Raw genomic sequence first — 26861 nt, 5'->3', positions numbered from 1 at the left:
CTCCAGACGCGCAGGCTCAGTAGTTGTGGCTCACGGGCCCAGTCACTCCGCGGCATGTGGGATCTTCCCAGACCAGGGCTCGAACCCGTGTCCCCTGCATTGGCAGGCGGATTCTCAACCACTGCGCCACCAGGGAAGCCCTGCTGAGTCTTTTTGTGTGTGTGTGTGGGATCATAGTTCCCCCACCAGGGATCGAACCTGTGCCCCCTGCAGTGGAAGCACAATGTCCTAACCACTGGACAGCCAGGGAGTTCCCAGAGTCTTTTTCCTTAATACTGAGAGCACACAGTGGCTTTTATATTTAACAGCAGGCACTGAAAGCAAGTTGAGCAGAGAAGAGATTTTAAGGGGTAAGATTTTCCATTTTAGTGTCCCAACTCATAGGCTCCCATCATCTCAACCCATATCCCTGACATTCTTCTTCATCAGATTCAAAATGCTCTTCAGTGAAATGGTCATGCAGAAACTGACTTCATAACATTACTAGTCAGAACTCTCAGATCTCCCCATTTCTCTACAATTCCAAAGCGCCAGGTGATCTTTATTTGCATGAGACACAAAACCCATTATCTGAATTCTCTTTTAGACCACGATATATCTAGTGGGACTTTCTCACAACTGCAGCCTTTAGATGTCGTTTTTCTTCATTTTTTGGGTTGGTGGCTTTTGTCCTTAGCAGCTGTGGCCGTCAGCTTTATCTGGGTTTGCAATCAGGAAGCTGTGATACTTCCTGAGACTGTTCGGGGGTGCAATTTACACAATACAACTTGAGTTCACTTTCTTCACTTTGGAGCTGCTCTAGGCTCCTGAAAGTGTTGGCTGTGCTTTGTCCAGTTTTCTACAGGTTGACTCCAGCAGTTGGTGAGAACCAACCTCTGTGGTTTACAACTACTTGTGCTTCCTGAGCAACATATGTGGAGAATTTGGAAAGAAGGCAATGATTAGGATTGGAGGCTAGAAAACCGTTAAGAAGGAGGAAGTTTATCAACGCAGTGGGAGTAAATCTGCAAACCACCTTCAGAATGCTAACACGCACACACTGTTCCTCGTTGCCAAGACCAATCAGCAGGTTGTTGACGAAAAACAACCCAATACCAGAGGCAGAGAGAAGCTGGAGGAGAATCATCATTTTTAGATATTCAGATCCTTTGACCAAAGAAACAGAATCAGGAATGGCATTAGTGGGTGCCACTGATTATACACAAGCTTTTTCATTCGTGAAATGCTCCCAAAGCTGTGACCATCATTCTGTGTTAGAAGTTGTTTCCTTGCTGGCTATACCTTGGTACTCTGTGATAAGCTAACCTATTTTTATATTTATTGATATAAAATGTAAACTATTTTAAAATCTTATGAAACTATTTGTGAGCTTATTATTGAGTTTGTGTGCTAGGAGTCTTGTTTCTGGGCCTTCTTCCCCAGGGTCCTGTCTTTGTATCATTTTGGTGAGAGGACTGGGAGGAGTAGGAGAGGGGCAGATACACAAATCAATCTGTGTGAGCAGATTTGGTATATGGAAATGGGTGAGCACAGGGGTGACCTGAATTTGGGGATCATGTCTGCATTAGAGGTGTTCAGCTTTCCTGGTCTCCATAAATGATGGTCCAGAACTAAATGTCCACTCACTGCCTGACCCCTAGAAACTAATATAAACAATGTCTTTGATGGCTATAGTATCTATCCTCTAAAATTCTAAGGATTACTGTACTAAGCCCCACAAAGTCCCTGTGAAGTGAATGGATAGGATTGGCGTTACCATTTCCACAAGAAAGGAGGGGGTCAGATATCTAGGAATGAGATTGCCTGATTCTCATTAGGCTGGACTGTCTCCCCGACCCATCCTACCTACCCACAGAAGACTTGGATTCAAATATTGGCTCTACCACTTAGTACCTGTGTGACCCTGGGCAATTGCTTCTCTGAGTTTCAGTTTTCTCATCTGTCATACACACATAAGAACAATTACCTAATACGAATTTTGAATTGGGAAAAGACTGGCAAAAAACTTGACACATTATAGGCATTTAAGAGATGCATGTTCTCTTCCCCTCCCTCACAGTTCACAGAGCCTAAATTATCATTGCATGTTTTCTATACTTGGAATGGAATAAAAGTATCTGAATATCCTTGAGGCTGGCAGATATGCAGTCAAACCACACTCCATTGAAGATGTGCTAAACAAGGTTTTTAAGAAAGTGACCACATGGGGGAATAAAAGAGACATTTATAATGGCAACCAACACAGAAAAAACCCACAAGGATACAATGAAAACTGAAACCACAATAATCTCTAAATAGAGAAGTAATAATTGTAGCCTATATTTAAGTGTACGGGAAGCAAGGGTTTGGGGAGGGGGTGTGCCTGCCATGGAAATCATGCTTATTATTTCTAAGTTTGTGGAGAGAACTAGAACTGATTTTTTTTCCAAGTCACAAAATGTTTCAAGTCTTTCTAGTCTTACCAAAAAAAGTATACAAATAAAAGAAGTAATAAAGAGTGATGCTGAAAGAAATGGGCCAGGGCAGGAGTATACAGGTAGAGTCAATGGGTATTGATAAAGTTCTCATTTTTAAGCTTGGGCCGGAATCGCAGTTGTTCAGTTTTACTATTATACTCACAGCTTACACTTTCATTACATATATTCTTCTGTATACAGCAAATATTATATAATAAAAATTTTTTAATGAATTGGAAATTTGGTGAGTTCCATAGCAATAAAAAAAGAGAATATTCAATAACTGTGAGGCGATTCTGTCCAAAATCAAAGATGGTATGTGTAATCCCACTTCCCAAATACTGCCAGAGAATATATTTGCCTTTCTAATTTTAGAATCAGTAAGTTAGTGAAAAAAGAGAGTATAGTTTTCCCTCTGGACATCAGTAAATTTCTGGATCAGGTGTCTTATACAATTGTACTTATTCAAGGTCACAGAGAAGTCTGATCTCCATCAGGCAGATGGAAACAACTTGGGTGATAGCGTCAAAGGACATCAGGCAATGGAATGGTTTCAGGCTTGAGAGAGTCGGTCTATAAATTGCAGCCCTCCACAAAGAGTGGCTGATTTCTTAAATACCCTTGTGAATTGTTTGAAAAAAGAAATATACTTCTATTAATTGAATGTATGTGATTTAATAATAAATTATTAGGGTTTCTAGAATAAAAACTTGTCATATTTGGGACTTCCCTGGTGGTCCTGTGGCTAAGACTCCATGCTCCCAATGCAGGGGGCCCGGGTTCGACCCCTAGTCAGGGAACTAGATCCCGCATGCATGCCGCAACTGAGAGTCCAAATGCCACAGCTAAGTCCACATGCCACAACCAAGAAGCCCGCATGCCGCAGCAAAGATCCCGAGTGCTGCAACTAAGACCCAGGGCAGCCAAATAAATAAAATTTTAAAAAAATAAAAACATTTTTTTAAACGGGACTTCCCTGGTGGTCCATGGTTAAGAATCCATCTTGCAATGCAGGGCACGCTGGTTTTATCCCTGGTTGGGGAACTAGAATCCCACATGCCTCAGGGCAACTAAGCCCGCGGGCCGCAACTACAGAGCCCACGCGCTCTGGAGCCCACACGCCTCAGTGAAGAGCCTGTGCGCCGCAACAAAAGATCCCACATGCCGAAACTAAGACCTGATGCAGCCAATAAATAAATAAATATTTTTTTTAAAAACTTGTCATGTTCTAATTGAGGAATAAAATCAACCAGTGACATGACCTGTCCCCAAAGAAGGGTGCAAATAACCTGAGATCAGCCTTGAGAGCCAGACAGACTGTCTAGTTCTGTTTCTCTGGAGAGCCTTGACTAATAAAATATTTCATAGGAATATCGTTAGGATTAAATGAGAAAATGCATGCAGCACACTTAGCACAGTTCTTAGCACAGAGTAAAGTCTTAATAAGTGGCAGTTACTAATATGAGAAGGTATCAATAATGATACAAATATTAACAACAGTAGGGCCATTAATTGAGTTCCTACTCCACACTAGACTCTTGACTTATATGACTTTTTTGCTCCTTTTGTTTGCAGACTTATCTTACAAATTGTGTTTAATTTGTAAGGGGGGGTGGTGAATAAAGAGACAATGATCACAGTGAAACTGAAAGCATAAGCTAAGGAGAGCTCAGTCACACTTTTTCTTCAGGGACAAGAAGAGCTGCAGGACAGCTAGATTTTATTTGATACACAAATAAGAAGTAGAGCTAATTTCTATACTTCATGGGACCAAAAAGAGACAGCTACACTCTCTAGGTTAGAAATGCATGCTCAAAAAAAAAAAAAAAAAAAAAAAAGAAATGCATGCTCATACTCTGAAACTGACCGTTGTCCAAAGTAAGGACAATTTGGCACATAGTCTTCTTTGTGGAGAAAGTGCAGCTCAACTGAATGCTGACAGCATATGCTTCCCGGCCTGGAGAAACAATACTCACACCCTGTTTTAACCTTTCTGAACCCCCAAGTTTAGGTTAAACCATGAGGGATTGTCTGTTATTGGTCTCTTGCTCATTATTCTAAAATTACTAGTGTTAACAGTAAACTTAGGTAAGATTAAAACATTACTAAGTAGGCAAATATATGGATGTATTACTAACATAATTTCCCCAAGAAATCCTATTGCCCCGAACTTAGACTAAATTTAAAAATTTTCAGTAATACTTATTCATTCAAAAATATTTACTTTATGCCAGGCACCATTATAGGCCCTGGAGATGCAGTAGTAAATAAAGTAGACAGGATATCAGACTTTGTGGAGTCTAAAATCCAATGGGGAGTCAGATAATAGACAAATAAATTAAAAATCATCAGAAAGTGAAGAAAAAAAAAACTTGTGAACACACTCACTCTGACACAGCCCAGTCTTTTGTGAAACCCTCTTTTAGGCTATCTGGGGCTGACGTGTATATAGCCTTTGCCCCTCTCTGTTGGTACTCTAGAATCTTAGGGAAGGAGCCCAAGCGGTCATCACTTTTCACAGCATGAGAATTGTAAGAAGAGGCGATAAGGAGGAAGTTTCATGGTCACATTAGTATTTGCACAAATACTGGGTAAGAGGGGGCTGGCACCATGACCTAGGGTAAGGCTATACCCTGAGAGAGGGGGTTATCTTGAATCTTGGGAACTTTAGGAAGTGAATAAACTTCCCAGAGGCTGCAGGTGTAGACCAGAAAATCCTTGGGGGCACACTGAGCACTGTTCTTCCCTCTTGGACTGGGAGAGACCATCTCCAAGCTGAGTGTTTACAGGGCCCAGCCAGGGTTTTGATAGAATTATAGAACTTAGATGGTCAGAGCTGGAAAGTCCCTTAGAGAACGTTTAGTCCATCCTCCTCACTTTACAAGGAAGGAAATAGGCTCAGAGAGGGGATAAGCCCAAGTTTAAAAGCTGGTTAGGGCTCTGGCAAAGACTGGCTAGATAGATAGAAAGAGCTGAGATCTCTCAATCACCTGTGAAGGCAGCAACCTGAACACACCCAAACCAAATGTGACGTGTGTTAAGAAATAAACTTTATTGTATAAGCCACTGAGATTTTGGATTTGTTACGCAACTAGTGCTCTTTACTATGACAAATACACTGACAGTTTGGAGACTGTGATGGTTAATTTTAAGTGTCAACTTAACTGGGCCATGGGGCGCCCAGACATTTGATCAAACATTATTCTGGGTTGTCCGTGAGGGTGTTTCTGGATGAGATTAACATTTGAATTGGTAGACTGAGTATAGCAGATTTTCCTTCCTACTGTACGTAGGTCTTACCCAATCAATTGAAGACCAAACCAACTGAATTGAGCCAAAAGGCTCAGAGGGAACTTTGCCGGCATGATGGCATGTGCTAGGACACTGGTCTTCTCCTGCTCTTGGACTGGAACTTATACCATCAACTCTCCTGGTTCTCAGGCCTTTGCAATCAGACTGGGAACTACACCACAGGCTTTCCTGGATCTCCAGCTTGCTGACTGCTGATCTTAGGACTTCTCAGCCCCCCTAATCATGTAAGTCAATTCTGTATTTATATATATATATATATATTTATATATATATATATATATATATATATATATACACACACACACACACATACATATATAGGTTCTGTTTCTCTGGAGAACCCTGACTGATACAGAGACTATACGTCAGACCTTCTGACTCCCAATTCAATGCTGTTTTTCACTAAAATATTATATCTCTCCAAGCAAATACAGAGAAGTTTCCCTAGGAAACTTCATACCCACTTGCCATACCTAGAACCTCCCAGTCTAGGTCCAAGAGTGAAAGTGAAAAATAAATCTCCATGAGGACACCAGGGGATCCTTAGCAATGCACAAAGTATAAGTTTGTGAGTGCCCTGGGATCAGCTAACCCTCTGGCACTAGTGCTTAGACTACAATGTGTCTCCCAATCTACTGTCCACTATTTCATGTGCCTAATAAGAGCACATGTGCCCAGCAGTCTGTCAGCCAGAGAACTCTACCTTGATCAGTACTGCTACACACCTAATAATCACCTGAAGCTTGAACTGTGAATCATCAAATAAAATTAAGTAAAGTTTTAATATTGTATGACTTTGCTATAATCTGATTTTTAATGTAATAATCTATACATGGTACAAACACAGAACCACAGTCCATTGACACAAACTTATAACCATCTACTGACTAGAATTGTCTATTCCTGTCTTCTCTGAACTACAGATGGAGAGACAGATTACCAGATGGAGAGAGATTATCAGATGAAATAGCTAGTCACAAAGCTTCCATCCCCGGGCAACTGGTGAAATGGAGTGATCTGGATCTCTTTTCCATAGCTTCATGATATTATCTCTCTTCTGAGTGAAAGGACTTAGTTGGACATACCTGAAACATATCTCTATAGTTGTTATTTTAGATAAACTCTTAGAAAAAAAAAAAAGAAAACTTAAAATCAGAGAACCTTTGGATTGAAAAAGTTTTGGAGTTCATCTGATTCTTCATTTAAATTTTTTAATTTTATATGTTCTTTAGTGCCTAAACATGTGATATAACCAGTGACCACACAAAGATAAATCAGAAAGATGGCGTGCAAAAATATGATACTGTGGTAGGACTCCCTCGGCTGGGTTAAGAACTTGTCATCCTTGTTTATTAGAGTCCCGTGAATGGTAGTTTCGGTACAAAGAAAGAGGAAGTCAAGTTTGTGTGAAATCTCTGGGAAGGTATGTCCAAGAGATAAAATATAGACAAGTCTACCGAAAGGTAATGAAAGGGTGGTTCCTGACTCTTCCGAAAGTCAGCTGATAGGAGATATCCAGTCAGCCTTTCTTACCCTAAGAACAACTAAGGAATTGCCATTGCAGCAAAATCTTATAGAGGCACGTCAATCAGTTCTACTTCTCAGAAAGGGCAACCTAGGAAATTGTCTAATTCATGCTAAAAGACAGAATTGAAACTATGCTTCCTAATTTACCAAAAATAAAAAAATTCTCAATGAAGTTTGTAGAACTAGCATCAAGAAGCAAGTCTAACTTCCTGCTGTTTCTCCTCTACAGTTACAAAAAATTCAGGCTTTAAAAACCTTGCAAATTAGGATCCTTCCTCAAATACCAGAAAATGAACTGGCAGAGTAAAGCAATATATAGTCTTTTGGACAGAGTAATTGAGTACATTTTTCTCTCAAGTGTGTGTGTGTGATCAAAATGTCAGGTGCTTTAATACACACACACACACAATCAAACAGTATCAGAAATTAAGATTTCGATTGGAAATTATATTTTACTCATGTCTGAAAGACTTCTAAAAAGTAAATAATATAAAGACCAACAAAAGGAAAGTTGGCATAACTATACTGTCATCAGCAATCAGAAAACATACATTATCTATAAAAATTGACCATGGATAAGACTACAAAATAAATCTCAACAAATAGTATCAAGAGAATTAATATCATGCAGGTCATGTTCTCTGATCAAAATGTAATTAAATTATAATTCATAAAAAAATAACTGAAAAAACATGATTAGAAATTTTAAATGCACTTCTAAATAATACATCTGCCAAGTAAGAAATCTTTTTAGCTAAGATGTAGAAATAAATGAAAACATGCTGCAAAAACTAATAAAATAGAGACCTTTGGCAAAATTGATCAAGAAAAAGATAAAGGCACAAGTAACAATATTACAATGAAATACTGAATGTAATTATAGGTACAGTAGGGATGTTTTTTTTAATCAGAGAATACTATGATTTTTCATAGTATTTCATAATGATTTTTAAATACTGTGACAATTAATTTGAAAACTTAGAAGAAACAAAACACCTCCTGAAATATATAATCTATTACAGCCGATTTAGGAAGAAAGTGAAAAACTAAATAGACCTATAGTCACTAAAGCTTAAAGTATACCCTCCTCTTCCCTTTCCAAAAAAAAAAAAAAAAAAAGGCCCAGATGAGTTCTATCAAATACTCAAAGAACACCTAATCTCAATCTTTCACAAATTGTTCCAGAAAACAGAAAAAGAGGAAATGCTACCCTATTCATTCTGAGACAAGTAAACCCTTGATATCAAAACTACATAAGGACAGTATAAGAAAGAAAGATTATAAGCCAATTTCACTAATAAGCATAAACGCAAAAATCCTACGTAAGGTTCAGCAAACCAAATCAGCAATGTAGTTATTCAAAATGACCAAGTTGGGGTTTGTTCCCCCCAGCAATGCAAGGATAATTTACCATTAGAAAACCTAGAAAGTCATTTGCCACACTGACAAGTTAAAGAACAAGAGCCATAAGATTTAGAAACTAAATAACACACATTTCTCAACAGATGCCTAAAAATCATACAATAAAATTAAATACTCATGAACACAAACAGAAATTCTTATCAAATAGTAATAGAAATTCTTAACCTGATATTTCAAGTTATCTACCAAAACCTACTCCCCAAATCACACTAAAATGTGAAAAATTAAAAGCATTTCCCTGGAAATTAGGAATAAGACAAGGATGCCTACTATTCTCCCCCTATTTAATACAGTGTTAGCTACCGCAGTAATAAGAGTACATTAGAAAGACCAAAATTCATTTGCATATTTTATGATTATCTTACATTGAAAATCTAAAATAATCTGCAACAAACTGAAGTTTCAGCAAAGTTGCAGAATACAAGATCAACATACAAAAATAATAATTTTGCTCCCATACACCAGCAGCAAGCAGTTAGAAAATGCAATTTTAAAAAAGAACTATGAGAGCAGTGAACAAAAAAAAAGACAGAAAATTATGCCCCAAATTATAAAGTGTTATTGAAAGACGTAACAGAAGATCTTAATAAATGAGCAATATACCATATTGATGGATGGGAAGAATCAATATCAAAACGATTTCAGTTTGTCCCAATTAAATAATAAGTGCAGTACAAATAAAAATTCCAACAGAGTTTTTCACAAGCAAGAGCAAAGGACCAAGGGTAGCCAAGACATTCCCGAAGAGAACGAAATAGGTCAGAGGAAAGCCTTCCCTACTAGCTACTAAGAGTTTATTACAAGTTTAATTGAGACACTACAGCTTTGTCTTAGAGATCGACAAAATGACCAATGGAACAGATCAGGAAGCCCAGAAGCAGAACTATACAGAAATAGAAACTTGACATATGATGGCAAAATGGCATTAAAATCAGAGGGAAAAGGATGTAATTTGCTATAAATAATGTTGGAGTAATTGGTTATCCATGTAGGAAAAAAATGTTTAATTAGATCCTATTTCATATCATACACATATAAGTGGATTAAAAAGCTAATGTTGGGCTTCCCACCACAAAGAGTAACCCCCACTCACCGCAACCAGAGAAAATCCTGTGCAGAGCAAGGGAGACACAACGCAGCCAAAAATAAAATAAACTAAAATAAATAAAATTTTTTTTAAAAAGTGGGGGCAGTGGTTAAGAATCCGCCTGCCAATACAGGGGACATAGGTTCGATACCTGATCCGGGAAGATCCCACGTGCCGCGGAGCAACTAAGCCCGTGCACCACAACTACTGAGCCTGCGCTCTACAGCCCGCGAGCCACAACTGCTGAAGCCCACACGCCTAGAGCCCGTGCTCCGCAACAAGAGAAGCCACCGCAATGAGAAGCCTGCGCACGCAAGGAAGAGTAGCCCCCGCTTGCGGCAACTAGAGAAAGCCCGCGCGCAGCAACAAAGACTCAACTCAGCCAATTAAAAAAAAAAAAAAAAAGCTAATGTTATAAGTAAGCATTTTAATGCTTTTAGAAGAAAGTATAGGGGATAAGCTTATGATCACCAATTAGGGAAAGGTTTCTTAATTCAGACATAAAAAAGCATAAACCATTAGGGAAAAGACAAATACATTTTAATACATTAACACAAAGACAAAAACAAACAAATCCTCTCTTCAACCAAAATGAAAAGGCAAGCTACAGACTGGGAGATGTGTGCAACATATTTAACTAACAAAACAGTGAGTAGTGAGAACACAGTTAGAAAAATTCATTGATAAAAAGCAAGCAACCCAATCAAAAAAATGGACAAAGTACATGAATAGGCATTTCACAGGAAAGGAAACCTGTCAGGCCAATAAACTTATGAAAAGATTCTCAACCTCACTAGGAATCAGGAAATGCAAATTACATTAACATTTTACATCCACCTGATTGGCAAACATTTTTAAAGTCTGACAATACCAAGTGTTGGTAAGATGTGGAGCAACAGGAATTCTCTCATACTATTGATGGGAATGTAAATTGGTACAACTTTGGAGAGCAATTTGGTGATATCCAGCATTCCCATTCCCAGAAACATACCCTGAAGAATCTCTTTCACAAAGAGATATGTAAAAGGTTGCTTGCATCAGAATTGTTTGTGATAACGAAAACTGGAAATATCCAAAACTCTCCCAACAGGAGAATACATAATTAGTCACCAAGTATTCATACAATGAATTTTATACGCAGCAGTTAAAATAACTGAACAAAACTGCGTGTACCAATGCGGATAAATCTCAAAAAACAAAGTATTGAGGGAAAAAAAGCAAGGTGCAGAAGGATATATACACTATGACACCATTTATATTAAGTTAAAATATGCTAAACAGTATTACATGTTGTTTATGAGAATATGTATAAGTAAAGGTATAAAAATATTCACGGTGATGATAGTGTGCCAGTTTGGGTATAGTGGATGCCTCTGATGAGACAGGAAGGGGATAAACATATTCCAGAAGTTATTCAACCATGTCTGTAATATTTTATTTTAAAAATAAAGTCTGAAGTAAATATGGCAGAACAATGGGTAAAACGACGTTTATTGTATTAGTCTTTTTAATTTTCCATATGCTTGATATGTTTCAGTTAAAAAGTGAATAACTTTAAAATAAAACTTCAGAAAAGACTTCATCTTAATGGCTGATAAAATCCTTAATAACTACTAAGATTTCAATAAAATTTAACCATAAAATGGTCAAAATTCTCATTGTGAAACATAAATATTTCAGTTTTAAGCACATATGTGTCCATACTATCAATCAATAAATAAAAGAGCTATCTAGACATAAATTGATAGCAGGGTAAAAAATACATAAATATACACACATGTGGGTAGATTGGAAATGAGCACTAAAAAATTAACATAAGCTTGTAAGCTAGAAGGGTTTGGGATGAAATTCCTTTTTAAAAAAAAAAAAATTGACTCAATGAATGAAATGTTGAAAAAACGTTAAGGAACAAGTGTATAGTGTACTTCCTGAAAAGTTGTTACTTTAGAAATCATATAGCAGCAGAGATTTAAATAGTGCTCTAGAAATGCACAGTAAAAAGTAGTCAAGTCCTTTTTGGCCTTCCTCTCAATTCATTTCTTTCTGTTAAATGATCAGGTTAAACAAGCAGGCACACAACAAAATGACACAGGTCAAATCACTATCGACACTTCAATAGAAAAAAAAAATCACTATCAACACCCAATTTTCAAGGGCAATGGCACTCAAGAACTCACCCAGAGTGATACTTTGCTATGCCTTTAATTAAGGCGGGGCTTTTAAAGCTCAATTGTTCCATTCGTGTCTCAAATCAATCAGATGAATTTCACCTTTTACGTGGCCTGAATCCTGATAGCTCGGCACACTTGATAGGTAATTTAATCATCTGTGGTGTAGATGAACGCAAACTCAAATTAGCTACTGAAAGAGTTGGTCTTCTCTGAGATAGCTGTGCTTTTCCACTTTTATGCAAGAGCTGAGCTTCACCAACTGGCTAGCTGGAGGTGTTATTAAAAATTTAGTGAAAGAAACAAAGGTGTGCTCTGGTGTCTCTTGTTACCCTTTCTACTGTTACTCCAGTGGACAAAAGGCATAGGGCCTGCCTCATGAATAATGTGACATGGAATATTCACATGTATTTTTAATGGAGTCAAGTAATAACATTAAGAGATATTTGCAATCTTCAAATTTCACACGGTAACAGGCACAGTAATTTGTTTTGATTCTGAACTGAGTATATCAGGATATTTTTTTTCCCAAAAAAAGCACACTATTAACATCAAAATCAAAATTCCACATTTATAGCATAAATAGGAATTATGAAAATGGGCCAAAGTTCTAAAAGTCACAAGGGTAGAGCAGGACAGGGCAGCCAACTAGATTTCAATCAGTTCTACTTACCCCCCAGTGTAACTTCTTTACTTTTCAAACCAAGTTGGAAATAATCAACCAGTGTGCACAGTGAATCCTGTGAGAAGGTCGTTTTGTGATCTTTATTCACTGGGAACTTTGTTTCCCAGGACACTAGAAAGAGCTTCCTGGATGCTGCAACTGTTCACCCAACAGTTCTGGAAAATTATCTTAAACTGCCTTATAGAGTGAACAAATTTCAATTTTGAATGAGAGTAAATGACATGAAAAGACATGGTGTTGAAAACCAAGTGAGGATAGCCAAACACCGAGATTTGGAGAGACCGGAGAAAAGCATGCTCAAAGCCAGGGAGAGTCCTATGTGTTAGATTTGCTTCCTTGGCCCTCAAGCAATTTCTCTTCCCTTTGTGCTGGAGAGAGCAGAGCCAGCCAGGATGAAGCAGGAGTTTATTTTCTCTGCTTATTCACTTACCACCTCAGCAAATATTTATTGATCTCCTACTGTGTGCCAGGCACTGTTCTGGGAGCTGAAGATTCAGCAGTGACCAAATATATAAAGCTCCACAGGACACTGTGCTCACTGCTGTATCCCTAGCACCTAGAACAGTGCCAGGCACATACTCGGCACTCAATCAATATGGGTGAAATTGATTTGAACAGAAATGGACAAGCTGCTGATGGTCACCATGGGCTGTGCAATACCTTGGCTGAGTATTAGAAAGAGTACAGGTAGTTGGGATTTAGGCCAGGACCTTATTCTGGTTTCATTCTTTTAAAGGCCTGATTTATGCCAGAAATTCCCAAAGGTGGGATAGAGCCAGAAATAACCCAGATGCCAATTTTACTGCCCCTCATCAGTCTTCAGATTTATAACTTGCCTTAGGTGAGGCAGCTAATCGGTCTCAGATACTTTCTTTCCCCTCTGTCTCCAGAGAATCAAAGTAGTCAGGTTCGGATTGTGATGACAGAACCATATCTTCATTGTATGGTGAAGGAAACCAGTATCGGGAAGGTCAAAGGATTTGCCCAAGTCACATGGTATGTTGGTGACAGAGTCGTGACTAAGACTCAGTCTCTAGACCTAAGGCTCGTAATGCCTTTATTCATCTGGGAGCCTTCTGTCCTGTTTAAAAACAAAAACAAAAAACCTGAAACTCTCAGAATAAAAAGCCCATGTACATGTAGGACATCAGAGACTCGGCAAGGTAGGAACTTACTTTTGTATCCCTAGTTCTGCTAAGAAAGAAGGAGCTCAGGCACAGAAGAAAAGAAAAAAGCACATGAAAACCAGAGCAATTGGATTTTACTCTCTTCTGGATGTTAGCTTGTCTGCTTTACTTTTATACTCTGCTCCAGTTTCCTTCAGTGCCAACTGCCCCTAGAGACCAAAACAAAGTTCTTTCCCAAATTCCCTGCCTAAATGAAAAGCAATATGTAAGAGTCTTAATACTTTATTAACTTAAAACATCACTCTAATAAATATGTATTAACAAACATAATGCACTCCAGAAGATCTAAAAACATTTACAAACTTCATCATAGTAAAAACACCACTTTTTTTTTCCTCTGTGGTACACATGGAGGGTTCAAAGAGTTGAAGACAGAGCCTTCACATGCCTGCTAGCTTAGACATCTTAAAAATATCAGCTTAACAATAAAAAAACTGAATATACACAAAAATCTTTGAAGTATCTGTTCAGCTATTTTTCATTTATGTTTGATAAAATCCAAACAGTCAGAAGGGAAGTTTCAAGATTCTGTTTTACCTTCTCAGAATTCCTTTGGGCGGGGGGAGAATAGACCCAGCTACTCGGAGTTGTGGGGCAGAGGCAGACAGAGACTTTACTCTCTGGCACCCCAGTACCTAGCATAGGGCCTGAAACCATGGTAACTGGTGGTCAATAGACATTTGCTGAATGAATGGATGACAATCTTGTCCAAAGGCATTGCTCTGTGCTTCCACCTCTTCTGAAGAAGCCTTCACAGGCCTCCTGGAGGGAGGACGTCTAATCTCTTCTCCTCACCAAGCCGACTTTTCTTCTGCTCCTTCTTGGGGCAGGATACACAGTGTATCTTGTAATTTCAAAAGTATGAAATTCCTTTCCCAAATCAGTTTCTGAACCAGTTTCCAAGTGGAAGAAATGATTCCTCCAACCTTTATAGGCAGCACCCAACAAAAAGGGGTCAAAAAACTCCCCAGAAGGAAAACAATAAAATAACACTCATTCTTCATTCCAGATAAAAACATTAATATGTTTACCTTGTAAATGATGATTCCTCCTCCTCCACACAAGTATCTGGGGTAGGTCAGAAGGAGGAGGGAAGAAACCTGAAGGACCTTCCTATCTGTGGAACAGGGCTGGGAATAGGAAGGACTGTGAGGCCCGAGATTTTATCTGATTGCCTCTCCATGTGGAGTCTTCAGATGTAGAGGAACCTATTCGGTGAGTCCCATACCCAGGCAGTCATTTGGTTCCCACTCCAGGCTGAAATTCGAAAAGGTAACTTATCCCCTCTGGCGGCTCCAGGGAGAAAAGGGAAGGGGGATCACCCTGGTGGGATCTGCGGAAGTGGCTGGTGGCAAGTGGGGAGGCTGCCCTCCGTAGTGTTGCGTGCCTAACTGCGCCTGCAGCCGGCCAAGGCGCTCACTTGAGCCCATGCTGTGTCTCCCGGTGCCGCCTGAGGTCCACCTTCCTCTGGAAGCCCTTTCCACACAGGTCGCAGCCGAAGGGCTTGAAGCCTGTGTGCTTGCGGCTGTGGGTGATGAGGTTGGAGCTCTGGCTGAATGCCTTGCCACACACCTGGCACTTGTGGGGCTTCTCACCTACAGGGATGGAAGGGGGAGGGGAGGAAGCATGAGTCTGTGATAGAGCTAGAGGGGACTCACTGTGACCCGCAAGCTCTTGGCAGCGGCTGGCTGCACCACAGTCTAGGGCCTCTGAGCAGCTTGGAGGGTGCCGTGTGTGGCAGTGCAAGTCCCGGGAAGCCAGGGGTGCACCAGGTGAAAGGGAGACTCGCCGGGTGGGGGTTCCCAGCCAGAGGCCTCAAACCGTTTCCTGCTAAACGGAAACAGAGCAAAGGCCACGTGCCCTCCCCAGACACGCAGCTGAATCCGCCCTGGGAGGACTCCCTTGGCTTTAGAAGTAGAGAGCTCCCACAGCAGATGTTCAGCGCAAGGGGCTGGGGTGCTGTCTTTCAAACCACGTGACTCTGTTCTAATTGAGAGGAAGTTTTCAAATCTGAGTTTCCAGGTGGGTGTTGGTTTGTATGGACCAGTGAGCCTGTCTTCTTTCTTGCTCTTGGAGGACAACAGGATGTATTTGAAAGCATGGGCATTTCTAGAAGTCTTATTTTAAAAAATCCACGTCTGGGTCACAAAGTATTTCTTAAGGCAGCTGATCCTTTTCTGTCTTGATTTTACTTTCTTTTTATGAGGTTAATCACAGGATTCTTTATATACCAGCGACTCTTCACCATAGATTAATAAATAGCAGATAGGCTTCCCTGGTGGCACAGTCGTTAAGAATCCACCTGCCAATGCAGGGGACACGGGTTCGAGTCCTGGTCCGCGAAGATCTCACATGCCGCGGAACAACTAAGCCCGTGTGCCACAACTACTGAGCCTGCGCTCCAGAGCCCGCGAGCCACAACTCCTGAAGCCCGGGCGCCTAGAGCCCGTGCTCTGCAACAAGAGAAGCCACCGCAATGAGAAGCCCATGCACCGCAACGAAGAGTAGCCCCCCGCTTGCCACAACTACAGAAAGCCCAAGCGCAGCAACAAAGACCCAACGCAGCCAAAAATAAATAAATAAAATACCTTTAAATAAGTAATAGAAAAGGGTTTGTTTTCCCCCCAATTCATATGCTGTTTAACATTTGGGAAAGTAGCATGATTTTCCAAATAGCCTCAGCAGGCATTATAGTCAGGGTTTGGCCTTGGAAAAAATGCAAAATAGAAGAAGTCTGTTTTTGAGGAACCCTCTGTTCCTCTTGCTGTACCCCTTTCTATCTTTGTGCTTCAGATTTCCTTGATAAGGAACCAATCATCAAAACTTATCCTATCCCTTAGGGTCAAACAAATCTGAGAAACGAATTCTAGCTATAATGTAAATGTTTGATAAGGGCTTAATGTTTCATTCAGTCAAGATCCTAGTTGCATTTTGGTGAGCGTCTTGAATACCTTTACTCAAAAGGAGCGAGTTGCATGGAAATTTCAGGCAAGAAAGCATGATTAAAGTAGGATGTTTTTCTAGGTTTTCTGATGGGGGCATCTACACTGCCCAAGCATATTTGTAAACATCAACGGTGATTGTTTGGAACAATTTAAGTCAGTATTCATCTTCTAAAATAAAATAAAATTCTGGATCTTGTGTAAATGTCTTGTTGACTATTAAAGAGAGTGTTCCTGGCATTAAAACTGCCACCTACACACAATCAAAATGTTAGAGAAAGAGTTCAGGATTGGAAGCCAGAGCATTCCACAGCCCTATGATTTACTCTCAGTCTGACCTTTGGTAAATCATTCCATCTCTCTGAGTTTCAGGATGGTAAGAGCAGCTCCTTCTACTATACGGGACGGCAGTAAGAATCGAATGAAGAGATAAATTTGAAAGCACTTTGTACATTATAAAGCATCATAATAGGCTAAAGACTTATCATTGTTATGACAAACTTGCTGATATTTTGAAAAGGGCAATAAGTGAATAGAAGCTTTCTATATCCACCAATCCCCTTGGCTTTGAAAATAGAATATAATAAACAGTGGTCAACAGGATAGACATTTGAGAGCAGACAGACCTGAATTCAAGTCCTGGCTTTGCCACTTGCTAGCAATATGACCCTGGGCAGGTGCCTCACTTTCCTCATCTCTAAAATGGGGATAAGGAGTAGTCTACCTCCCTGAGTTGTTGTGAGCATAAAATGAGATAATGCATTTTAAAAGTGCTTAGCAGAAAAAGCCTAGTAATAGTTACCATTTTTTCCCTTGTTCAGTTAGAATAAGCTGTCAGATTCCTAAAAATGCAGCCAAAAGGTCACACATAAGACCCTCCCGCAAAAGGCTGGGTGGTAGCCCTAGAGAAAGTCTCAATCTCTAGGTAAACATTTAGAGCAACACTCTGAGAGGACCCTGGAGCTTCATGTCTCACCTAGAGCAGGCAGCAGTTGGAGCAGCTGCTAAACTAGAGGAAAATATTCTTTGCAAGGATAGAAAACTTGCAGCTGACCTGCTGAGTGGTTCTTCAGATATAACCCCAAATCAAAGCCTCTCTGGGGAGAACCACGTATGTAAATGAACCTAAGAGAATCTGTGCCTCCTTGTTTTGTTTTTTTTTAACACACATGCAGTGATTAACTCCATCTGGAAGGCCATTTCCACCACTCATTCTGGGGCAAGAATATCACAGAGAAGGTGAATTATGTTGGCCTCAGGGAGAAAAACAATGACCTCCACCCCCCACGTTCCACCCCTCAACAGGTGTTTCCTACAAGCCAGGGGCCTTCAGCTCACCAGTGTGGATGAAGGTGTGTTTCTTCATGTCTGATTTCTGGTGGAACCTCTTGCCACAGTACTGACAGGGGTAGGGCCGGGTGTCTGAGTGGATGAGTAGGTGTGTGGACAGTGTAGATGACCTCTTGAAGCTCTTGCCACAGATCTTACAGTCAAAGCTCCGTTCCTGTGGAGAGAAAGAGGTGGCATTACTATTGCAATGGTCTAGGCTGCCATTCTCCTCACCACCAACCTGACACTAGCCCAAAGCTAGGGCTCTCCCTTCCTTCAGACTCCCCTTCCCCATAGCCTGCCCCATTATCCTCTCTCCTCCCATTTATTTCCAACCTCTACCCTTCCCACCCATATCCTCTACCCCTTTAACACTTTTTCAACCCAAACACTTTTCAGCCACAAACTTCCACACCCCTTGGCCAAAACGTATCCCCACCCTGCTTTTTTGACACCAATTTACAAACACTTCTCCACCCTCCTCAACAGGAGGCTTAGACCTCAGTCACTTGAGAGGCTCCTCCCGCCTTCCCCCAGCCAGTGTGGGTGTTGAAGGAGACGGGAGATTACTCTTTTTAGTAAATAGGTCTCTGTAAGTAAGCATTCTTCTGTCATAGTTACTTGCGAACTTATTTGCTTATCTACATAGCCTCTATCTCTCAGCTAAACTGTAATCTCTGTGAGGGGATCCTGTCAAGGATACCTGGTGTGTTACTGGATTCTCATGTACCTAGCACCTGGAAGTTGAGCAACAAATATTTATAAGTGAATAACTGAAAGAACAGCGGGACAAATACTGGATGCTCTAAATGAGCTGAGATTCCTCTTCTTCAGTCAGGAGGGGTCAATGCAGATTAAGTGACAGCCATTTGGTAAAAACAAAGAGGCCAAGAAACAGAGCTAATAAATCTGACATATCCGCTGCAAGAGTGCATACAAGCCCTTCTCAAACCCAAAGTAATGATGGGGATCACATTCTGGAGTCTCACAATGATGTGACACCAAACTCCAGGGCTGCCTCGAGCCCTGAGCCGGCAACCACGCACCTTTCCCTGCACGCCTACGTCTGAGTAAGGGGACGTGGCAGAGGATACTGGGGGCAGTCGGGGGAAGTCCAAGGAGAAAGGTGCCAGGCAGAGAGCGGTCGGTGCTGCACAGAGAAGCAGAAGATGCCAGAACGCGAAAACCTGAGCAGGGCGGCGCGCGGCCGTGCGTCCCGCGCTTACCTGCGAGTGCACGGCTTTGTGCTGCTCCAGGCTCACCGCGTGCCCGAAGGTCTTGCCGCATATCTCGCACGCAAAGGGTCTCGTGCCGCTGTGGGACCTGCGCACGTGCACCTCGAGCCCGTGCGGTGTGGAGAACACCTGAGGCGGGTGGGGCCGGGGAGAGGGCCGCTGAGAGGGGCCGAGGGGCGCGGACGCTGGCTGGGCGCGGGCCGGGGGCGGGGGCGCGGGGGCGCGGGGCCGCTAAAGCCAGGCGCGAGGGAGCCTCACCTTGCTGCACTTGATGCACTTGTAGGCGCCGCCGCCCATCAGCAGGCGGGTGCACAGCAGCTCCGACTCCACCTTGACGCCGGTGCCCTTGTCGCCGTGCAGCCCGTGGCCGCTCTCCGGGTACAGCCCGCCGGTCGCCGGCCTCTCGTACAGTCCTGCCGCCGCGGGCCCAAAGTCGCGGTAGAGCCCCAGGCCCGCGCCGCCGGCAGCTCCGCCTCCTGCGCTGCCTACCCCGGGCGCCCCGGCCCCCGCGCCGCCAGCAGCCCGCTCCCGGCCGTAGAGCGCCGCGGGGTGGCCTGGCTCCGGGGCGCGCTCGCAGAAGAGGCCCAGGCCAGCGCCGCGCTCCAGGGCCGCGCACGGCCTGTAGCTCTGCACCAGGTGCCGCAGGTCGGAACCCGCCAGACCGCTCCACGAGTACGGCTTGAAGGGCAGGGAGAAGGGCTGAACTTCGTCCAGCGAGGGGCACACCGACTTCTCCGAGGCTGTGGAGGCACAAGAGGGCGTCCGGTTAGGTCAGGCCCGAGACCCGGCGGCGTCGGCCAGTCGGTGTGTCTGCGAAGTGCCAGGCACCCAGCCCTTGTGCAGCACTCGGTGCGCCAGGCCTCTCGCAGCGTGCCAGGGAAGCCCCCAGGCTCAAACGCTGGCCGGGTCCCTGGGGCCTCGAGGACCACTGGAGGCGACAAGGCAGCACACAGAAACTTAAAATGACAGCAGGTGAGGAGAGAGGTAAATTCTGTGCCAGGTCAGCGGAAGCGCATGGCGTTAAGAGAGTCTTTTCTGGCTGGACCAGCACATCTGGCGGCCCCATAGAGAAAGACGCGCCACGCTTCAAAAATGCTCCGAGCAGAGCGGAGCTGCGCGGGAGGAGAAAGCGGCGGCCGTTCCGGCCCTGGGCCGAGCTTGTGGGCAGAGGGCCCAGCTCCGGCGCTCTCCCGGCCCCTACGTGTTCTACTCCTTTTTCTTTCCCGGAATCGGGAAGGAGGGAGGCAGAGAGGACCAATAAAATGCGGCCCGGCCTATCCGAGACATATCTGTCTAGGAAAAAATAAAAAACGGGAAGGCGTTAACATTTCTCAGTTATTAAATACCCAATGCAGGTAGCAAAGGGCCAGTGGGAAGGGGGCTCGGGCTTGCTAAATACTCCCTATTCCCAGTCCTGTCATAATTTGACAGAGAAAAAAGAAAAAATCCCACGAATTTCTTAGAGGAATAATTTACAATTTAAGGTTTAGTCACCACCTGCCAGACAAACAGCTTTCCGAATTCGCGGCCTTCTGCACCCCGACCCATGCAAATTTTGCTAAAACCAAATACCAATATATACTTTTCCCTAAGTGCATACGGATTTACTAATCTGTTCACAGACACCGCAGACTTCAGCCCAGGCTAGCCGCTTCAGTGAGAAGCTGCATTTCGAGTTTCCGTCGGAGATTCCGGCGGTGCCCAGTCCTTGCGCGGCGGTGTCCTGCACAGCCAAGGAGGACCCTCGGGTCGCCGGCTCCCAGACGCACTCTCTTTAGCCAAGTCGACGCACTGAGCGTGGGACGGGGTTGGGGGTATCTTTTTTTTTTTTTTTTTTTTTTTATTTATTTATTTGGCTGTGTTGGGTCTTCGTTTCTGTGCGAGGGCTTTCTCTAGTTGCGGCAAGTGGGGGCCACTCTTCATCGCGGTGCGCGGGCCTCTCACTGTCGCGGCCTCTCTTGTTGCGGAGCACAGGCTCCAGACGCGCAGGCTCAGTAGTTGTGGCTCACGGGCCTAGTTGCTCCGCGGCATGTGGGATCTTCCCAGACCAGGGCTTGAACCCATGTCCCCTGCATTGGCAGGCAGATTCTCAACCACTGCGCCACCAGGGAAGCCCGGGGGTATCTTTTAAAACTAGTAAATTAAATCTGGAAATAACCCTCGGCAGAATCCCGCTGTTCTGCGCTCTCCATTCCCCACCGCCGGAACCGGAGACTCGCTCCCACCCAACGTGCAGTCGGTTTGCGCGAAGCTCTATTGCTGGCTGGAAATGAAACCAACGGGCGGGTCCCCAAAGCCGGGCCAACCCGGCAGAACGAAAAATGAAGTAGGCCCCCAATCCGCGCCTGCGAAGACCTAGCGGGGGGCCGAGATTTTCGTCCCGGACCGGTCCCTCCCGCTTGGTGCCCAGCTCTGTCAGGCCCAACGCCGCGGGAGCGAGCTTAATTTTTAAAGGCAACGACACTTTTCTCTCAGACTGCCCAGGTCTCCGTTTGAGACTCGGGGGTCTGGATTCTGGGATCCCAGCACTGCCTGGGATCCAAGCAGCCGACCCCGCGAGCAGGCTGTCCCTGTCCCAGAGAAGCCGATGCCTCCCTGCGGGGCCCATGAACAAGCTCCCTCCTCTCAGAAAGACTCTCCGCCATCCATTTGGCATTTCTGTGCCCAAAGCCGCTCCGGTTCATTCCTCACCGCGGGGTCTCTGCCGCCCGGGCCCCAGAGCTCCCAACGGGTCCCTACCTGGAGACACAGAAGGCGACGGAGGCCTCCAGAAGTCCTCAGACTCCGAGCTCCGATCGCAGACGCTGCCCTCACAGCTGCCGGGGGACGTGGAGGCTCTGTCGGGGGCTTCGGTCAGCTGAGACTCGGGGGACAAACGACCCCGGGGCTCCGCCTTCGCCCCGCCTGTGCTCGAGGTGCTGTCTGCGGAGAGGAGGCAGGATAGGGGCTCAGGTTGGGTCTGGATGGGCCCGATGGTTCTGAAGCGGCGCCCCCCAGACCGTGGCACCTGGGATCCCTCAGCTCTCCCCAGACCCGGCCGGAACCCTCCCGGATCCAAGGGCGGGAGCAGAGAGGCCTTGGCACCTAGGCGACAAGCCCGGAAGGAACCTGAAAGGTAGGTAACAAAAAAGGCAGCAAAGGGGCTTCGGGACCGCCCTTCCCGGTTCCTGGGGGATGGTGTGGCGGGACACAGAGTCTATGGCCCCGGGAGCGGCCCCGCCCGGCCCGCGCACGCCCCGCACCTGCTCCGCCTGGCGCCAGTACATTCTCCAGGCGGAGGGAATAGTCGGGTCCCGGGGAGCGCGGCTGGTGGTAACTGTGAGCCTTTTTGCTCTTAACCAGGAACGAACGCGGCATGGTGGTCGGGCGCGCTCCCCACTCTGCTCCAAGGGTCCCTGGAGCCTCCGTCAGCCCACCGTAAGCCCCAGTCTGGCGGAGACCTGCGAGAGGAGAACAGGGTGGAAACGCGGGTCAGCACGCTCCGAGACCCGGGACTGGGCAGCGGAGTAAAGAAAGCTCGGGCCAGGAAGGAGGGAGGAAGGCCCGCGGGAGGAGGGGCTTGGCCCCGCTGCGCCGCGCTCACCAGGTGGCACTCGGACAGGTGTCGCGAGCCAGCCGCCGCCGCTCAGCGGTAAAACCCGTCCCCGGGCTCAGACTCAGGCCTCTTCCTTCTGCCCTGCCCACGCCCCTCGGCCCCTCCCCTTCCCTAGCAAAACTCATTTTGGTAATCAAACTCTCCGAGAGCCGAAGTCCCCAACGGGCCAGTTACCCCAACTCGACCACACACCGCTTGTCTGGATCCGCTCTTGGGTTGGGGAAAAAGGCGTAGACGCGCGGATCAATTTAGGGCGGGGGAGGGCGGAATGTGTCGGTGGTCGCGGACCGGGTTGAGGCAAAGAACCAAGCCCTCCAAGAGCCGGCTACAGACTGTAGTGAAAGGGGGTCAGGGGCGAGACGCCTCTGGCTGATTGAGGGGCGGGGTCGGGGGAACTGCATCAGAAGGACTGCGGGAAGCAAAGGCCGGAGAAAGAAGGCAGGAAGGTAGGGAAGCAGGTGGCAGAGGACCAATCAAGGCCCCGGGAAGAACTCGCTTCCCGGTGATCTTGATCGCCCCTCACTTGTGCCCCACGCGGGGAAAAAATTGGCCTGGAGACGCGGGTGCGGAGGGAACAGGCAGGGATCGGGGCAAAACACACCAGACCATGGAGACCTAACCTCGGAAACAAAGTCCCGGGAAAAAGCACTTTCCGTTCTGCTCACCAAAAGCCTCGCCCTGGGGAAGTCGAGCCGGGTTCGCGCGCGACGGCTATGAAACGCGCGGTGTGCTGGAGTCCGCAGAGAACCAACCGTTTAGAGGACGCGGGAGAGCGCAGGCTGCTCTGGCAGCAGCTAGAGAGTCGGGATTGGGGCGCGGGCCTGGGAGGGAGCTAGCTGCCCGCTACGCCGCTCTCATTAACCCCCCAATCAGTTCACCTAATCCCGGGGTCGAAACCTGAGCCCGGCGGGGAGGCGGGGCAGCGCCTACGGCCTTTCCTGGGGCTCGCTCCGGGGGCGGGACCTGGCGGGCTAGGAGGTTTGGGGAGAACGAATCTGCCTTTCTCTCAGGGTGAAGGCGATGGGGGACGGGTTCAAGTGCGAGCTGCAGGCTCTTCGGGCAGCGCAGCTCTCGGTTGTCTTGGTTATTTCAGAAACAAGGGCCCTGGGGATCCCGGGTCTGGGAAGGACCCCTCATCTTTGAGCTTCGCGCGACTTATTCTGCCGGACTAGGAACCGTGCGGCTCCCAGAGAAAGATGCAGGACAGAGTCTAAGTCTGCCAGTTGGCGCTCCGGAATCAACACGAGTTCTTGCTCCACGCCCCACCGTGTCCCCTTCCCCGGAGGAGGAATGGGACAGGCTTAGGAGAAAAGACCGCTGGGACATATAGCTGAGTCCCAAGGGACGTTTCCCGTGTCCTAAACGCCAGAAGGCCCCTAGGATTGAGGGTGTTGCCCGTACCCGGGCCGGCCCCTAAGGGTCGGGGCTTCAGGAGGCCTCGGGGTGCTCGGCTGCCCTAGGGCGAAGCACTGCCGATTCAGTTTTCCCTGCGCCCCGGCGTGAGCTGCTCCGTCGGCTGTATACTTAGACACCACAAATCCAAAACCAATTTCTTAAACAACCATGAAGCTCGGAGGAAAAGGAAAATGGGGTGAAAATGTCCCGAGGGCCCTGCTGCGGTTTGGGTCTGCGTTGGCGCGGAGCGGGACGGGGGCGGGAATGCAGGGGGTGAGCTGTCCGCGCCACCGCTGAGTCTGGACTGACTGGCACGGAAGCGACCTCCCGACTCAGGCCACAGCCCTGCGCCTCCTTTTCATCCTGGCTGGCTCTGTCCGTTCCTGGGAGGGTGGAATGGGTAGAGGGGTGGTAGGACCAAGGGCTGATCGCGTGGGAAGGCGACCTCTCGCAGCAGCTGGCGCCCGGGGGCGGGGCGGCCTCCTCGGCGCACGCGGGCCGGCCGGGCCTCTCTTCACTGTCAGGGCCTGGGAAGGCGGGAGCTGGAGGCGCAAGCGGGCAGCCTCCTGTGCCCAGCTGCCTCCGCCTCCCCACCAGATGTTTCCTTCCCGGTGGATCCCGCTCCCCTGCAGAACGACCAAACCGCCTGGCGTGCGCCCCCTGAGCCAGATCCCCAGCCCCTCCGTGCGGGTCGCGCGGGGACCAAGAGGATAGAGCTCTTTTGGTTCCCGAACTGCGGCCGGCAGCGGGTGGGAACCTGGCAGCGCCCTCTGGTCGCCCCCGCAGTGCCGGTGTCCCGCCAGTTCCTGCGTCCGCCCCCGCCAGGGAGGGAGGCGCAGCGGACCTACCTGCGGGGTCAGGGCGCGGGTATCGCGCTCCGAGAGTTTTCAAACTGAGTTGCTTTCGGGAGAGACCGCGCTGTCTCTCTCTCTCTCTCTCTCTCCTTTTTTAATCTTCCGAGCTCAGCCCCCAAAACCACAAGCTTCACTTCCTGAGCGTTAAGGAGTAGCTCGCTTAGCCCTGTCAGACCTGCCCCCCAAGCCCCAGTCGGGCGGCGGGCGCGCTCCCCCTTTGCGCAAGGGTATAGGAGGCGGACAGGGGGCCTGGCCTTTCTAGCCGCCCTCCCCTGCGGCCCTCCCCGTTTTTTCTCTGCGGGACGGCGGGAGATGGGGAGACCCGGAGGGCCCAAACACCCAGGCACTAGAAATGACTCGAAAGAAAATGAACTATTCTTGGCTCCTGGGAGACTTCCGCAGCGAGAAGAAGTCACAGATTCAGGACACAGATTGACTGGAGCGCAGGGGGTGGGAGCGCCCAGCTCCGAGGAAGCCTCCCCGCCCATCTGGTCCGGGACACCCCCCCACAACCCCGCTGCCTGCTTGGGCTGCGCCGCCCCCGGGTCGGGGCCGTGAATCACCCGCCAGCGGTGCCGCCGGCCTGGAGCCCGGCGAGTGGCCGCGGCGTCCGCAGAGCGAAACCTGCCCCGCGGCCCCGAAATAGCTTGTTGTGGAAACACTTCGGGATAAATACGCCCAACAAGGCTGAAAATACCTTGACACCCAATCCCAGAGGTTTGCTCATTTCCCTTCGGATTTAGGTAATGGTTAAATTTGGAAGAGGTGGGCGAGCGCCGAGCCCCCGGCCGAGAGGGCGCAGGCGGCGCGTCCCGCGGGCGCCCGGCTGGACTGGCGGGCGCGCCCTCCCCACGCCGCGATCGCCCGCGCTGGGCCGGGTCCGCTCGGCCGGCGGCTAATTTCCGGTGGTCGGAGCTGCGAAATTAAAGGCCGTGCGGGAGGGAGCGCGCGCGCGGGGGCAGCGACGGCGGCTGCTCGGCTGACCCCGCCCTGCCGGGGCAAGCCAGGGAGAGCCGTACCCAAGGCGCGGGCTCCGCCACCGCCTGAGGTCAACCCAGGCACCTAGTCGGGAGGGGAGCGGTAAAGCGCCATAAAAGCACTACCCTGCTGATTATTGAAACGTCATTCTTCGCTGGGATTGTGTGTTCCATGAGGTTAGGGGTGGATCTACAGCATTGTGTCCTGGTGGGCTCGTAGCAAATGTCTGTGGACTGAGTAAATGAATGAATGGCACTAATTAACTAATTAATTGTAGTAGAATAGGAAAAATTAAAACCTCACCCATAAATAAACAAATGCAGCGACCTCCAACGCTAGACTGTACGTCATGGTCCATAGAGTGCGGCCTGTGGTGTGTACTTAAAGCCTAAACCCTTTACTAAGGGGGATGGATATCGTTATAATTACCTTACTTTCCTAAATGAATTGAGTTAGATTTTGATCACTACTTCCTGCACAATAAATTTCCAGTGTCAGATACCGGGAGAAGGGAGTGGTGTTCCTCAGTTCTTGCAAAATAACTTGCTATTTTTTAGATTAATCCAAAGTTGTCATGCAAAAAAAGTCCTTAGAGAATGTTTTTTAAAAATGATTTTTAATTTGCATTGTAAATCTAAAGGTTTGTGGAAAATATTTGACTACTATTGCCGTGCTTCAAGCGTGCTTTA

The 26861-nt window shown here is 46.6% G+C and overlaps 1 protein-coding gene across 2 annotated transcripts; it reads right to left on the bottom strand.

Annotated features, from left to right (window-relative positions):
- Positions 1 to 11252: 11252 nt before the first annotated feature.
- Positions 11253 to 26034, bottom strand: GFI1 (growth factor independent 1 transcriptional repressor). Of its 2 annotated transcripts, XM_082477862.1 has the most exons (7): positions 25189 to 26034; positions 22593 to 22790; positions 22090 to 22272; positions 19609 to 20090; positions 19342 to 19479; positions 18125 to 18290; positions 11253 to 15439 (listed from the first exon to the last, which is right to left on the bottom strand). In XM_082477862.1, exons 2-7 carry the CDS (start codon positions 22705 to 22707, stop codon positions 15261 to 15263), a joined length of 1263 nt encoding a protein of 420 aa, XP_082333988.1. In that variant the 5' UTR covers positions 22708 to 22790; positions 25189 to 26034; the 3' UTR covers positions 11253 to 15260. The 2 variants fall into 2 exon arrangements, with proteins under 2 accessions (XP_082333988.1, XP_082333989.1); XM_082477863.1 differs by lacking the exon at positions 19342 to 19479 and having other exon boundaries at positions 22042 to 22272.
- Positions 26035 to 26861: the final 827 nt, after the last annotated feature.

The sequence above is a fragment of the Balaenoptera physalus genome, assembly GCF_965194825.1.
Source record: "Balaenoptera physalus genome assembly, chromosome: 1".
In the NCBI taxonomy this organism is placed as follows: domain Eukaryota; kingdom Metazoa; phylum Chordata; class Mammalia; order Artiodactyla; family Balaenopteridae; genus Balaenoptera; species Balaenoptera physalus.
This window is presented reverse-complemented; position numbering and strand designations above follow the sequence as displayed.

Excerpts from the sequence above, each read along its gene's own strand:
- GFI1 (XM_082477862.1), bottom strand. The coding sequence starts at position 22,707 with ATGCCGCGTTCGTTCCTGGTTAAGAGCAAAAAGGCTCACAGTTACCAC. Across the intron at positions 20,091-22,089 it reads GTCGCCTTCTGTGTCTCCAG|CCTCGGAGAAGTCGGTGTGC; the intron begins GTAGGGACCCGT and ends GTGCCTCCACAG. Across the intron at positions 15,440-18,124 it reads ACACACCTTCATCCACACTG|GTGAGAAGCCCCACAAGTGC; the intron begins GTGAGCTGAAGG and ends CCATCCCTGTAG.